Source organism: Trachypithecus francoisi, unplaced genomic scaffold (genome assembly GCF_009764315.1).
Source record: "Trachypithecus francoisi isolate TF-2019V2 unplaced genomic scaffold, Tfra_2.0 Lachesis_group0, whole genome shotgun sequence".
Classification (NCBI taxonomy): Eukaryota; Metazoa; Chordata; class Mammalia; order Primates; family Cercopithecidae; genus Trachypithecus; species Trachypithecus francoisi.
The window spans coordinates 74,711,454-74,726,364 of NW_022681453.1; the positions used below are offsets into that span (position 1 = coordinate 74,711,454).

The 14,911-nt window shown below is 39.8% G+C and overlaps 1 protein-coding gene and 1 long non-coding RNA gene across 24 annotated transcripts in view; one reads left to right on the forward strand and one right to left on the reverse strand.

The window, feature by feature from the left end:
* ZBTB20 (zinc finger and BTB domain containing 20) overlaps nucleotides 1-14,911 on the forward strand; it is an 845,365-nt gene that overhangs the window by 773,100 nt on the left and 57,354 nt on the right. For 16 of the 23 annotated variants that reach the window (XM_033211197.1, XM_033211201.1, XM_033211195.1 and 13 more), the window contains 2 exons: nucleotides 7,072-7,235; nucleotides 7,607-7,794. In XM_033211197.1, the coding sequence (XP_033067088.1) occupies nucleotides 7,225-7,235; nucleotides 7,607-7,794 (199 nt within the window). In that variant the 5' untranslated portion in view covers nucleotides 7,072-7,224. The remainder of the gene's footprint in view (nucleotides 1-7,071; nucleotides 7,236-7,606; nucleotides 7,795-14,911) is intronic. The other 7 variants (XM_033211209.1, XM_033211207.1, XM_033211206.1 and 4 more) reach the window with 1 other exon arrangement.
* Nucleotides 1-14,911, reverse strand: part of LOC117083490 — a 37,113-nt gene that overhangs the window by 972 nt on the left and 21,230 nt on the right. Inside the window, exons 7-8 of the long non-coding RNA XR_004437104.1 lie at nucleotides 12,175-12,217; nucleotides 419-574 (exon numbers count right to left, since the gene is read on the reverse strand). This is a non-coding gene — a long non-coding RNA (uncharacterized LOC117083490). The remainder of the gene's footprint in view (nucleotides 1-418; nucleotides 575-12,174; nucleotides 12,218-14,911) is intronic.

A 14,911-nucleotide genomic window follows, 5' to 3' on the forward strand; every position in this document is an offset into this window, starting at 1 on the left:
AAGCCAGAGTTTTGTTTTCTTTTGTGTTGCTCTTTTACCTTTAATGCTTCCAGTCAACTGAATCATAATTGATGGTAGCTGATGTGTAGGTGATAGACAGGCCTGCCTTTCCAGGAGGGGAATGTGTTCTGTAGTACTAATAGGACTGAGGTACTGGGGACTACAGACATAACAGAAGATCAAACGTAGTTTCTTCAGTCCACACCCACACAAGGAACTTACTTATATATACCTTCATTCATCCTTAAGTTCAAGTGCAAGGAATACCTGAGAAATTCCCACATCTGGATAGTTTTCTGAGTTTTTCTTCATCACAGAGTAACTATGCTGATACAGATAACACAGCCTTACTGTGATGCAGACGGGTTTCAAAGTTTCTGTATCCTTTAAGACGGAAAAGAGTTCTTATCACTCTTACCTTCCTGTGCTACAGAGAACCCAGATCCAGACCTAGAAATCAGGACCTGATGTTGTCTACAAATTACAGAGAAGTCTACAAGTGAGCATTTTATTTCTGTCATAGGAAGTATTTCATCTGCAGAATGCCAGTGCCTGCTTTTACTTCTCATGGGCCCTAGGGAATGGGCAGATTGGGTTATAATCTTTGCAGTCTTTGCTATTCAGAAACTTGGCTTTCTAATGTATAAAAGAGAAATAATAATAAAACTTGCAGAGACTTGCTAGGTGCAAAAATCAATAAAGAGGATAAAAAATTAAAATGTGAACCATTTGCAGAAGTATATCTCTTCTGGTGGGTTGACAATGCTTTGGGCCTAGTCTGAAGGCTTGGAAGTGGGTTGGGGAGGCATATATTAAATTTTAATACCTACCCACCCCCCATACCACCTGCACAATAATGCTCAGTGGCCCTGCCTACTTAACCAGATCATTGTGATAATTCAATGACATGGTGTCTATATATAAAGTCTGTCATGGCAGAGGTGAGTATATTTACTCAGTCATCTAAAATTTGCTGAGCATATACTATGTGCCAGACACTGTTCTAGGAACTAGGGATATGGCAGCAAGCAAAACAAACAGAAATCCCTGCTCAGCTGAGCTTACATTCCCTTTTCTTGCTCTATGAATGACAGTTCAACATAATAGGTACATGTAAGCTAAGAGAGAAGTGATTTTATTTTGTTCTATCCTTCTTCCAGAAAGTATAATTGAAAGTATAAGAAACAACACATACGTTGATTAGTCTTGTCACCCCATTCTACCCCCCAAAAAAAACGCAGAACCATTCGTTGCCCCGATATGTGACCCAGAAGACTGGCCTTCTGGAGTCCATTACTCAGACCCTCTTGTCCTTGGACTTCCCTTTGAATTTGGCCAGAAGGCAACATCAGCAGGAGATGTGAAAGTGGGAGAAGAGACAGGTCAGGGAATGTATTAGTTCAGCCCTCCTTCCCAACTCCAATTCTGGCTGGACTCAGAATTCATCACCATTTTACTTGCCCCTTCAGTTTAAATGGTTTAAAGCTTTCCACTACTGCTAGTACCTAGCAGTCTCCACTATTGCTAGTACCTGGTGCTATCTCCCTTGAGGTCCCTGAACCTCATCTTCACCTCCAAATACAGTTTTTTCATTAAACCCTCTTTAGCAAAAAACTTTGTATGTGCCATCTGTTTTGCCAGGATCCTGACTGATACAGTTAGGAGGAAATTATACTGCAAAAAATTATAAATCAGCCCTGCCAAGGTTAAAAAAAAAGATTGAGAAAATAAAATGTGTTTAATCACAAAAATATCTTAAATTGATGTGAGGACATCAGACCAGGTAGAGAAATGATAAATTGTAAGAAAACATGATAAGCCAGAGTCCCATAGGTTGGTCTCAATGAATAGACCATAGTGCTCAGGCTTGATGGGCTTCTATAGGCTAAGTATAGCTTGCTCAACCCTCAGCTTCAAGGAGCTCATGGTATAGCGTAGTCACAGCAATGACAAACGTGCGCAGAAAGGAGATGTCAGGAGGTATACAGTGAGATCAAAGTGTTGAGGAAGAGATTGCTTGTCCTAACATTGTTTCTGCCTTTGCTGCAATAGCAATCCATTTGCCCCTGCCCAAAATCTAGATGTCTAAACGGATTACTGAAATGAGGGAAGGAAATATCTTCTTTTTTTTTTTTTTTTTTTTTTTTGCTCTGTCACCAGGCTGGAATGCAGTGCCACGCTCTCGGCTCACTGCAACCTCTGCACTCCCAGGTTCATGTAATTCTCCTGCCTCAGCCTCCTGAGTAATTGGGACTACAGGCACATGCCACCATGCACAGCTAATTTTTGTATTTTTAGTAGAGACGGGGTTTCACGATATTGGCCAAGATGGCCTCAATCACTTGACCTCATGATCTGCCCGCCTCGACTTCCCAAAGTGCTGGGATTACAGCGTGAGCTACCACGCCCGGCCCGGAAATGTCTTCTTAAAACTAACATTATGAAAGTCACAGAACTAACAATCCCTATGAGAGGAACTGCCATTATTGAGCCCTTACCATGTGCCAGCACAAGGCAAATCACTTTACATGGCTTATCTCATTTGTTCCTCACAATAACCCTAAGTGGTAGGTATTGTTATTCCCATCTTACAGATGAGGAAAATGAGGCTCAGAGATGCGGAGTAATCTACCTAGGGCATACAACTAATAGGTAGTGGAGCACAGTTCCGCTACCACACTTGTTGGAGTGGTTTGTTGCCACCTACCCTTTCTCTCCTGCCCAGATACTAAGCCTATTTAATGCATTGCTGGGGAAAAGAGTAGGGAAATGGTTACGACTCCAACAAGATTGGGGGAGGCATCACTGGTCTAAAATATCATGAGCCAATAGGAGGTTCCAACTAATTGTTTCCTATCTGATAAGTAACAGACACATTACTTATCAGATAGGAAAAGACCAAGCTGATAAGTAAAAGACACATTAACGTGCAAGAAAGGGTGGGAGCCCAGTGAAGAGAGAAAATTGGGATAGGGTGAAAGAAGAGAGCACTCTCCTCTCAACACCCTGGAGACTGCTAAGAGCTCACACAGATAAAATATTTATTTTTCCATATGTTGCAGAAAGCATTGCCATCACTGTATGTGTGCAATATGTGCAAAAGAGTGTGAAATATATACATCAAATGCCGCCGATCTGGTTAATTTCCATGCATTTAACATGCTTAATACCTACCATATCATCAATATGTTTTAATGCATATTTCTTTCCACATACAATATGGTCTAGTTAGGAAAGAGCCAACATCCTCCACAGCCTTACTCACTGCTATGTTTCAGCCTAAAACTTCTTACTGGGGCCAGCACAATGAGAGTTAAAAACCAGAAGGCTCTGCTGGCTAACTCAGCCGCCACTCTCCTTAGAACACACTCCCAGTTCTTGAAGCAGCCTTTTCTCATAACAGAAATGTTTGCAGTGAGGAGATGAAAATGTTTTTGTTCTCCTTGGACAATTGAGAGATGTTCAGTCAGAATGTCAGAACTGACCGTTGAAAGGCGGGTGCCTGCGGCCACGCTTTTTTTTTTTTTTTTTTTTTTTTCTTTTTTTGAATGCAGAGCTCCACCAGTGTGGCGGGAGGAAGTGCACAATGATTGGTCTGTTTCTCTGTGGAAGTGTTCAGGGTACACCCAGTTTTACTTTGCATATATTTACGAAACATCTGCCCTTTTCTTATTCTTAAGTCCTTCCCTGCCACCAGCCCCCTTTCCCTTTTTCCCTGGTTTCTTTCTTTGTTGTTGTTGGCTTGTCTAACTTTTTCATTGGAGCTTTCATTTTCCGGTTGAGGGGCGACTTCATCAGAGTGTATAATTTTAATAGAGAGAGAGAGAGGAGGAAGGGGGTGGGGGTGGGGGAGAGAGAGAGAGACAGAGACAGAGAGAGAGAGAGAGAGAGACAGAGAGAGAGAGAGAGAACGAGAACTGAAAAAAAGAGACTGAGAGGCCAGAGTCTGGCAAATCAACCTTTGGCATGGTGACCAGGAGGAAGGTTCTGGTCGGGAGTTTGCCTCTCTGAAATCCGCTGGAGTCAGCCAGTGTGCTGCTGCCCTCTAAAGGCTCCAGGGAATAGTGCATGGCCACAGAGGCTTGAAAAGACTTACCCTCAGATGTGCCATATTTATAATTCTTTTTACAGAGCCTCAAAATGTATTTTCAACTAATTATGACAGGACTTATTCTTTCCTCCTTAATAAACTATGAACTGCAAAAATGGGATCAGTTCACAGCACCTGTGCATGTCTAGGCATAAACGAGTGCTATGTTTTAGAGTTTCTCAGCTCCAGAAAAAGGAGTCCAAAGAACCATTAGAAAGGGTGAGATAGGACATGAATTGCTTCTGAGGATGGTGAGCAGTTCTCTGTTATCTGGACAGTTGGGAAACAGCCAAGTGGTATAAGGGTAAGTAAAGTGATATAAGACAAATAAGGGGGTAAGCCAAAAAGGTTGAGTTTTTAACATTTCCTGTTTATAGAGGTAGCTCCGATGCCTCTGTGCTATGAATATTCTCCCAAAGTGATCATTGAGGCAACAGGAGGATGTGGTACAAGATGTCAGTCAGGAAGCAAGAGCGAATCTAGGGAAGGAAACAAGGGCATTGATATGAAGAACAATATAATTTTTGCAGTGTTAAAAATAAAAGAGTAATATATTGGTGGTTTTGCTATGTCTTTATGTTTGAAAGAAATCTTTCTTAATTTTCTGAAGTACACATCTGAAAGTATCCTAGGCCCTATCTACGAATATCAAAAAAAAAAACATTTATTTCTGCTAGGTGACATATGTCATTACTGTTTTGTCGCTATATTTAAATAAATCGTGAGGGCCAGCCTAGCCTTACTGAGCAAAATAGTCCTGCTCTTATTAAATGCCCCTCATAGACTTAAAGCAAAAGCAGCCAGTCAGGTAGTTTTGCTACCTTGCTGCATGAAAAGTAGGAAACTTCATTGGGATTCAGACTATGATTGTTCTTAAAATACACTTTAATTTCAGCTTCCTTTCATTCTGTCCACAATCAATTATTGAATGACAGCTTTGTCTAAGCTACACTGCCTAATAGTATAGACAAGGCAGTAAACTCTGGGAGGGAAGGAACCAGGCCTGTTTTATTATTCTTTAGCCCATGTTGGCACATCATGGGGACATCGTAAATATTTGTAAAATGATTATGTAAATGAATGACAGGAGAGAAGGAAGAAGAAGAGAATAAATGAACACACGGAATACAAAAATAACTAAGACGTTTCCTTACCTTCAGAGAGCTTACAGTCTCACAAGAGGGATATGCACATAAACAGCCATGATTGAAATAAAATTGAGTGAGTGAAATAAGATTAAGGGAAAAAAAAGAGCATAGGCATTTCAGAGAAAGACCTAGGGAGGAATTCAGTGTGGGGAATGAAGTCCTATCTGGCAGAAAGGAATCAAGACAGTTATAAGATGAAGACACCATTTAATAAGTATGAAGGATAATAAGTGTGATTTCAACAGGGCAGCGATGAAATACGGGATATTCAAAGCAAGAGAAAACTTGAGCAAAGATGTAGACCCCAGAATGTAGACTCCCAGGATGTTCTAGAGGATATTCAAGAAATCTGAGGGTCCAGTATGGCCAATATATAGGACACATGAGAAAAGTTAGAGGAGATACGGAACCAACCTTGAGTGTCAGGCTAATGTAGTCATCTTAGATTTAGTGAATGCAAAGAAACAGGACTAGAGGAGTGAAGGAGGATGGAGAGCCAGTTAGTAAACAATCGGCTAGATAAATAGCAGTAAGGTGATTGCATTGAAATTGGAATGGAAACACAGATGTGAAAAAAAAATACGAAGGAAGCAGAACTATAAGAACTTATTGATGAATTGACTTTAAGGCAGAAGAAGGTGTATAGTGATGCTGAGGTTTCCAACCTGGTGGTAGACAACAGTGATAGAGATACAGACCTCAGAGAAAGCATTGGTTATAGTAAAGGAGTTGGGCTTTAGCAACTTCGATCTTGGCTACATCTTTAGACTGAAAACCAGAATACCAGCTCCTTCAGGGTCCATGTAGACACTCAAGATTTGGGGGTTACTCCCATAGTCATCATTCAAAAAACAATGGATAAGGTCTTATAATTTGTTGCTTCTCTTCTGTTGGCTTCCTCCATACTGAAAAAGATGTCTGAAAGCCTCCTCTCTATTCTAATCTTTATCATGCCATCTCTGCCTCCTGCCCTCTGAAGAAACAGATTTTATTTCACAACCTGTTGGACTGAAAACACAGCATACTAATCATAACACCATATTCTGCGAGGGCAGATTTAACTACCCAGCACAACAAATTTAAATACAAAATATTCTGCATAACAAGTCCATTACCATGCTCAAAGAAACAAGGGAAACATGGAAACAAATCTAACAACAAATTCTGTACCACACATAGTCTTCTACAAATAAAAGAAATGCTTTTTCTGGTCACTGTCCACATAATGATAGAAAAAGACACAAATCCAAGGGAATTGGAGAAATGTTCAGAAACTATTAATAATAATCCAGTTTGGCTGTGGTCTAGGGTACGAGTAGTAAAAGCTAAGTATTTGTTAGTTTCATATCAGTTGCATTGTCCTGGGGAGAGGAGACCTGAGCTGACTGATAGCTGTGCTGTTTTACTTCCTATTCCTGACCCCATATAACAATTAGTAACAATTACTTTCTAATTCTCTTCACTCTTCTCTTCCTCGTGTCCCAAACACACAGTCATACCCTAAACTCCAGGACGATGCACCAAATCAAAAACCTTAGACGTAGGATGAATAAAGAGTTGGAGTAGAAAAATCTCTGCATGACACCTTCCCTCTTCAGCTACTAGAATCTAAGCTCTTCTTTTCACTTTTCACTTGCTACTCTAACAGAAACCTCCCATCACTACCCCCTCATCTGTACAGGCTGCAGATTTAAGTTGTGATTTGAAATTTATTTAAGATAAAATCTAAGTAAGAGCAAGAAAGTTGAATGTTCCATAATGTATTCCATGAGTAGAAATTTAAAGTTGGAAGGAACCTTTAAGGCCTTCTAATCCAAGCCCTTTATTTTACAGATGAGGAAACTGAAGCCCAGAGAGGTGAAGTGAGGTGCCCAAGGCCACACAGCAAGTTAGAGGCACAGCTAGTACCGTAGCTCAAGTCTCCTGACTCCCAGTCCAGTGCTCCTCCCATTACTCCACGAGTCCTGTCTCTAAGCTTCCTGACAAATGCTAGAACGGTAAAACTTCCACTAGTATTTTTCCAGACCATGTTAAAACTCCTAAGGGGGGAAGAGGGATGCTTTCTTGGATAATGTCAGCCATACGTAGCTCAAGCTGTCTAAAGTTCTGGGACAGGGTCTTTTTATGCAGCCAACAGAGTCCAAATGTGGTGCTGTTTGCTTGGCCCATATGCTTTCATGTGTTCCCAGTTAGGCCATTACTGGAGGGAAAAAAAACAAGAATCAGCTTGTTTTAAAACAAGGGACATACTGGACTCCCTCCCATCCCCCTTCAGAAAAAAAAATCGAGTTATCTTTAACAGATTCTAAAAATGCCTTTTCCCAAATATGCAGTCAGTTCCTTCAAAGGGCCCTTTGTTTATTTTCAGGAAGAAACCCAAGACAGCTGAAAACCAGAAGGCATCTGAGGAGAATGAGATTACTCAGCCGGGTGGATCCAGCGCCAAGCCGGGCCTTCCCTGCCTGAACTTTGAAGCTGTTTTGTCTCCAGACCCAGCCCTCATCCACTCAACACATTCACTGACAAACTCTCACGCTCACACCGGGTCATCTGATTGTGAGTACACCACTAAGGTGATGGTGTCTTCGCACTGTGGAGTAGTGCTTCTCCCCTGGGTTCTGGCTTTTTTACTTTCAGAGCAAGCCGTTTGCATTTGGTCTTCTCAGGCAGCCAAAAGTAACGTGCCACCATTTTCATTCAGCCAACATCTCTATGTTTTCAAAGCTAGAGTATATTTAAAAGCCAGGTGACATGCCATTTGGCCTTAAAAGGCTAAGTAATTACATAAACCACGTTCTTTTCGTAGCACTAACTTAGAAAAAGAAGTTTTGTTGCTGGTATTCATTTATTCTTGATCTGGATAATGGCACTTCCATAATTACTAAATTGAACAACCAAACATGGACCTCAGAAGGCCAGTTAGACACAAGGAAACATCCATTTTGAAATTACATAACACAAGTCAGATTTGCATTAGTTATTGGAGTCTCATGTAGCTTGGCTGAATTTCTGTCTTTCCAGTTTTTAATTTATTTTGAAGTGGTTAAAGGATAGCATAAATTTACAGAAGAAAAGAGAATGGCTTCCAAGAATTCAGAAGCCACCCAGACTTCACACAGCCAATGAGAATCCAGGTTAAAAATATTTTTTAATTAAAAAAACTGCCTAAGGGCTAAATTTGGAAATGGGCAGCTTAATGAGATCGTCGCTATTGAAATCACTTCTTTGCTGTTTATTTTTGCCATCTTCCCACTAATCTGGGAGTCACTTCTAGTTCTATTTTAAGCAAGTTGATAAATCACGTTTAGGAGATTTTTTTCTTTTTCTGAAATGTAACCCAGTACTTCAGAGAAAAAGAAACGTGTGTTGACAATGGAAAGGAATGAAATAACTTTGGAGTCGAATCCAAAAGAATATTCCTTTTAGTCTTAAGATACCCAACAACTCCTCTGAACTGATCTCCATAAAGGATGTCTGGTAACATGCAAGTAACTGGCATATTCTTAAAATGAGTAACATAAGACCCACAGAGTTTTATTTCAAAAATGAAATTTTGTCCACAAAGACAAAAATTATTAGGAAATGAGATTCTAAATCTTTTATTGTTATTTTTCTGACAGAACAAATGTAACATTCTGCAAAGAAGGCAAGAGACAGATTGGTCCAGGAGATTCCATTCTCCACTTGCTTCATCATGATAATCTCTAAAGAGAGGGAAATGACCTGGGGGCAGTGTTGGGGTGAAGAGAGCTTGTTCTACTTAAGGTTAGGCTAAGACCATATTCTAACTGTCACTAGAAAATGAAAAGGGAAGTAACATGAGCCAAATCTCTGTGGCCTATGTGATTTGAACAGTCGAAGTTGCGGCTTCTGTAGAGAAACCAGGGGGCAGAAGCAGGGACTGTGTCCTGAGGACCGTCCTAATCGTCACATCCTTGGACCTTCTTGCCTGGCAATCGCCAGCGTAATAGTAATGACAGAAAGAATTGGAAAGTACCATGGCACAGTGCCCAATAGGCATGTGCACAGTGTCCCTTCCCACCAGGAAAATCGCCTGTTCCTGTGGTGAAGGGCCTGGAGTTTCTCCACGCAAGTCTTCATTACCTGGCTTTCTGCCTCACCTTATGGGTGTGGATTACATAGAATTGCCTTAGCCCAGAAATCTTCTGTTGCAGCAAAAATGAATGTTTTGCTGAATAGAAAAAGCACTGGGCTTCACTTATGGTGCTTTATCATAAGCATCCTCTGGCCAGGCCTTAGCATTGGCATGAAGTAAGTGTAAGGAACAGCAAGAGTGTGGTGTCACCATACATCTACTTGGTGACCCTGGGGAAGCCAATGGATGTGAGCTTAGTTGGAAGAACAAACCAGGAGGAGAAACCTGATCTCCAGCTGTTTTTAGACAGTTTGATTTTGCCATTAAGATGTGTAAGTCTTCTCTGTTCCAACCTGTTGTTTAAATTGATTATACTTTTCTCCAAATATATTTGGATTGTAGTTTGTCCTGATTTGAGCCTACACTTAGAAGAAAATTGTTTTTAGGAAAGATTCACAGAAATCTGTCCATTTGGAGATTGCTTGAGAGAAGACAGGAAAAAGGTTTATTTTAAGCTGTTAAAATTTTTGGATGCTCTTCTTGCATTCAAGAGTATTTTTTTTTTTTTTTTTTTTTTTACTTTCAAATGTCATTCTTACCATAGATTAATTTAAAAGCCTAATTTCTTTAAGGTAAAATATTCAGTTCCTATTTAGAACTAACAGATTTGGGGCATTTAAAAATAGTGCCCTTGACTTGTTAGTCTCTTTAACTTGAGAAACATTCCACCAGTGTGTAGTGTTCCAAGCTTTCACAAGTGCCTGAGTTTTTATAGCACCTTTTTATTTGTCATGTGTTTAGCAAAATTATTCTTAGTCATGTTTTAATGCCCATTTCCTGTCAGTATGATCCTTCCCAATTTACAGATGAGAAAACTGAGAAAATTGACACCCAGGTAGAGGAAAGACTCGCTTGTGGTTAACTCATTTGAGTACCGAGGGGTGTTTATGGATTTACTCTCATTGTGAGAAAATTTCTTATTGGAATTCTCTGTTCTGAGCCCAAAGATGGCATTCCTGGCTCTGAACAGGCATCTTGAAAATGTGCAACTACTCCTACTCGTATTGGTGACTGGGTTGTAAAACATGATGGATAAAGCATCCCCACAAAAGAAAAGTCAGCTCTGCATATGAACTGACATGGTTGGGTAATCCACCATCTTTTTTGCATATGAAGGACACAGGCTGTGTTTTCCAGCAAAGATGACAAGTCTGACCCCCTAAATTCTCAGTTGGCTATTTCACTTCCTGAGCCTCTTCAAATTTGGCAAAAGATCCCAGTAGTATTCAAAACAAGAAGAAATATAGTTGAGATATGCTTTCTGTTTTGAGATGATGAGGTTAATATTGCTGCTAAAATGTATGTTGCTTTGCAGTGCACCTACTAACACAATTTCCTTTTAACAGTATTCCCCCATTACCCCCTAGCTTATCATCTCTTCACCATTGCTAAAAATCTAATGGTAAGCAAATTCACATGGTGATAATGGAAGGCATTAAGATGAGTTATGGAATCTGAAGGGTAAAAAACACCCTAGGTGTTTGATAGAGCAGTTCCCTACTAAACAGGCTGAGTATGAGCTGAGCCAAGTGCTCCCTTTAAATGCTTAAGCAGAACTAAACCAAGTCAGTAAAGCAGACGAAGCTCTCCATATGAAAAACCTTTCTTGACAGCTATCAAGCTGTAGCACATCACAGTCATATACATGTGATAGACGCGACCAGAACTTTTACTTGCATATTTCTTCCATTTTGTTTTCCCCCAAATAAGGCTCCCATTGAAAGAAGTGATTTTCCTCCCTGTGGCTGTCCTCCCTACTTCTGCTGTAGAGCCACCTATTCTGATGTCTTTCTTTTGTTGCAAGCTGATATCCGTGGTGACTCACCTTCCCATGTTTTACACCGGCCTCATCAGACTATCTCATTTTTTGTGTCCTTGCCAAGATGCACTTACGCTTGAACAGTTTTTATTTATTTTTCATTGAACCTTTACACATTTCCAAACTGTTGTGTGGGTGGGTTTAACTTTAGCTCTGTAGCATCACTCTGCTGGGGCTGGCCACTCACAGAGGCCAGTGGGCTCTTTCTTTTCCAACTCTTGCCATCCGCCTTCCTTGGCCTCCCCCTCCCAACCATTTGCTTCACCCACCCAAGTCTCTGTGATTAAAATTTTTAGTACATTTGGCTCATTTTGAACTTTTAAGCAATTTTTTAGAGAACAAAACAGAGGATTTTTATGGCAAACTCCATTAATGCCACATTAAGGCTGACATTTTAATTACCCCAAAGTCAGGAAATGCAAAGTTCAGGTTCCCACAGCAACAGAAACTGTCCCCTTGAGTGCTGGCATCACAGCAGATTCTTTCATTCCCTGATTACACAACACTGGGTGTGGGGACATTGTTTTTATCCACGTATGTGGAAAGGAGCACAGCTTTTATCCTTTGATTTTTTCCTGTAACTACAGTTGAGGATATGGGTCTTTAGCTTCCCTCCCAAAACCATCTATACGTATTATCCTGAAATGGAAGACTATTATAGCTCTACATGTGCACACGGACAGAATTAAAGTTGCTGTGGGAACATTAGCTCTGATTTCCGGACTTCCGTGCCAGTCACATTTAAACCATAATGTTGTAATTTTTGGCATGTAATAAATGTGCATTTCATGTACACAGACAGAAAGAAGCATAAAATGTATTTTAAAGAGCAATTAATTACTAACTTTGTGATTAAAAAACATTTGGTGCATGTTCCTTCCCATTTAGCATCAGCTGCTGGTCTTAGCCAGGCCTAATAGATGACATACTGTGTCTCATCCTGTAACTCAGATGTACTTACTGTATGTTCCCGTTCTTCCAGATAATTAATTCCCTTAGTAAAGCTGTAGGGGGAAAACAAAATGGAAGGAATATGCGAGCATGTAAATAGGGTAAGGGATATTTTGAAGGAAATTATTCATTTCTGCGAATGAACCTTTTATTCCCTGATAACGAGCCAGAAATCTGCTAAGTGGGTGTAGACAAAGGTTTCTGGCCACCTTACAGCATCTGGTTCGGGGCCATAAGAACAACTTGAAAGCAGATTTCCTCTTGAATTCCAGGCATGCCCACTGGGGGAGTGATTTTACTCTGTAAAAACTTATAGGCATAAGGCTTAAAAAGTTGTTTTACTCTATAACAACTTTTTAGTCTATGCTGTATTCAAACTGGAAAGTAAAAGTTATAGGAAATCAGGTAAGATGAGGACTTTGCTAAAGAACCTCTGACTTAAAGAGTAATTTTGTTTCTTCCTTTACATTTAAATCTGGTTTACCCATTTGTGTTAGAGAAGAAAGTGTTTCAAAATAACTGTTTGAACATGTTTGTGAGTGAAAGGAGTTAGTAGCAATACTCTATGGTGCCGTGTTTAAAAATGCAAATGCTTGCGTATATATTTGAAACCAAATGAGATAAAAAAACTTTTCTGAAAGGATGTATAGCTTAAACTCTAGGTAAGGCTTTAAGGGAGACATGCTCAATGAAGAACCTCTTGCTATCTGTCCATTCTGTCTCCTGCTGTGTATTTCTTTTTGTTCAGTTTGGTTGCATATGATATTTAACCTTTTAGAAACATACTTCAGTTTTACAGGGCTCTGATTTGCTTTTACTTGGGCTGTCTCTATGTGTGAATGTATGTCTGTATGAGTGAAAACTGCTCAAGCAAGTTTGAAGGTCTCTGGCAAATTTGACTGCATGTTCAGAAAGTTTCCAATCGGAAAGCTGATTCAGTGTAAAACCTTCCAAAAACTTCCTGAGGCACCTGTTCACATGAAAAGATTGGATTTCTGTTGGAGGTGCTCAGAAGGCAGTGTTTATAACTGAAGATCTCTGTTTGGTGTGCCAAAAAATGAAAAACATTTTGGCCCCAGAAAACCTCCATAAATGTTCAAAATGTATAATCAAACAAAAGCTTCATTTGGATTCAAATGCATGTATCTCAGCAGATGTGTCTAAACTAACTGGAATCCCACAGGAGCAGCTGAACTGGATTTTGGTATGTCTTGATAACTGAAAGAGTTATTCTTAGACTTTGGAAGGACAAAAATGGTCCATCTGTGAAGAACCGTAATAGAGACATGGCAAAAAACAGCATCCTCTGAAAGAGTTTATTTATGGAATTTAGGACAAGTTGGACAATCCTGAAAACATTTTAGGGTCACACTAATTTGCAGAGAAAATATAGCCAAAATGGAATGGAATAACAACCACAGACAGTCACTATCCAATGGCTTGTTATTAATTTTCTAATAAATTCCGTATCAGTTAAGCAGTGATAGAGCATCTTTGGTATAACTAAGTGCTCTCGTTGCCCCCAGAGTGTTCTGCATTCTGCTTTATTCTATGTCCTGTAAGGAATTATAGATTTATCTTTTCATTTAAACTGTTTTTCTGCCATTTCATTGCCAAGTAATCTGTTAAATGTGGATTTCATGTCATCAAAGGTAGTCTTTCCCTTTTTAAAAAGTCACCTTTCTGCCTCTTAGTTCGTTGATATATAATCTCTTCGGAATGTTTTCGTTACCTTTTATACCCTTTATTTAGAGATTTTAGTGCTTAGTTCAGCACTTACACATTGGAAGGCCAGTTCGTTTTTTTAATTTGCTCTAATTTCCCAGAGTTTCCACTTTGTATATTTGGGGACACACTTATTTTTAAAAAGCACAGGTCTTGAAACTTTGTATCTAAATCTACCTCTATCTTTAAATTTGCCCTCTTTTTACAAAACTTGTTATTTCCCTACAATACCAATTTAATTGGATTTCTCCCATAGTCACTTAATGCAGTAATTTCTGGTAGTCATTCATTCATTCCTTTAGTCATTAATTCAGTCATTGATCAAACGTTATCAGATCCTCCTTCTGCACCAAGTCCTCAGCTAAGATTAGGGATAAAGATAGGAATAAGACCCCATCCCCACACTTTGGAACATAATGGGGTAAATACAGATGCAGAATTAAAGTGTTCCAGTATGCACAAAATGCTACAGAGCCCCCGAGGAAAGAGCCTGTTGCAGTGGAAAGAGGTCCACACCTAAAACGACATTAAACTGGATCATAAAAGAGCGGGCATTTGTAAAGTAGAAGGCAGAAGTAATGGCATTCCAGGCAGAAGGCACAGAAAGAAGCAAAACCATAGAGGCACAAAGAGAGCGCAGAGTTTTCAGAAAACAGAACAGTTCAGTTATAACACTGAGGCCTTCTTATTCTTTGCCTCATATTAATCATGGGAAAATTTGTTTTTGGGTAACATTGTCTGTTGTTATAATTCAGCTCAGCTAAATCCTATGTCCATTTTAGAGACATTTGCTTTCCAAATATATAATAAAGCAAGACACTTACTTATTTTCTAATAGGCAAAAGCACCCTTCCTTCCACATAGCCAGTGGAAGTAAGAAAGTGTTCCGAGGGGGCCGGGCGTGGTGGCTAACACCTGTAATCCCTGCACTTTGGGAGACAAGGTGGCAGATCATGAGGTGGAGAGATCGAGACCATCCTGACCAAATGGTGAAACCCTGTCTCTACTAAAAATAGAAAAAT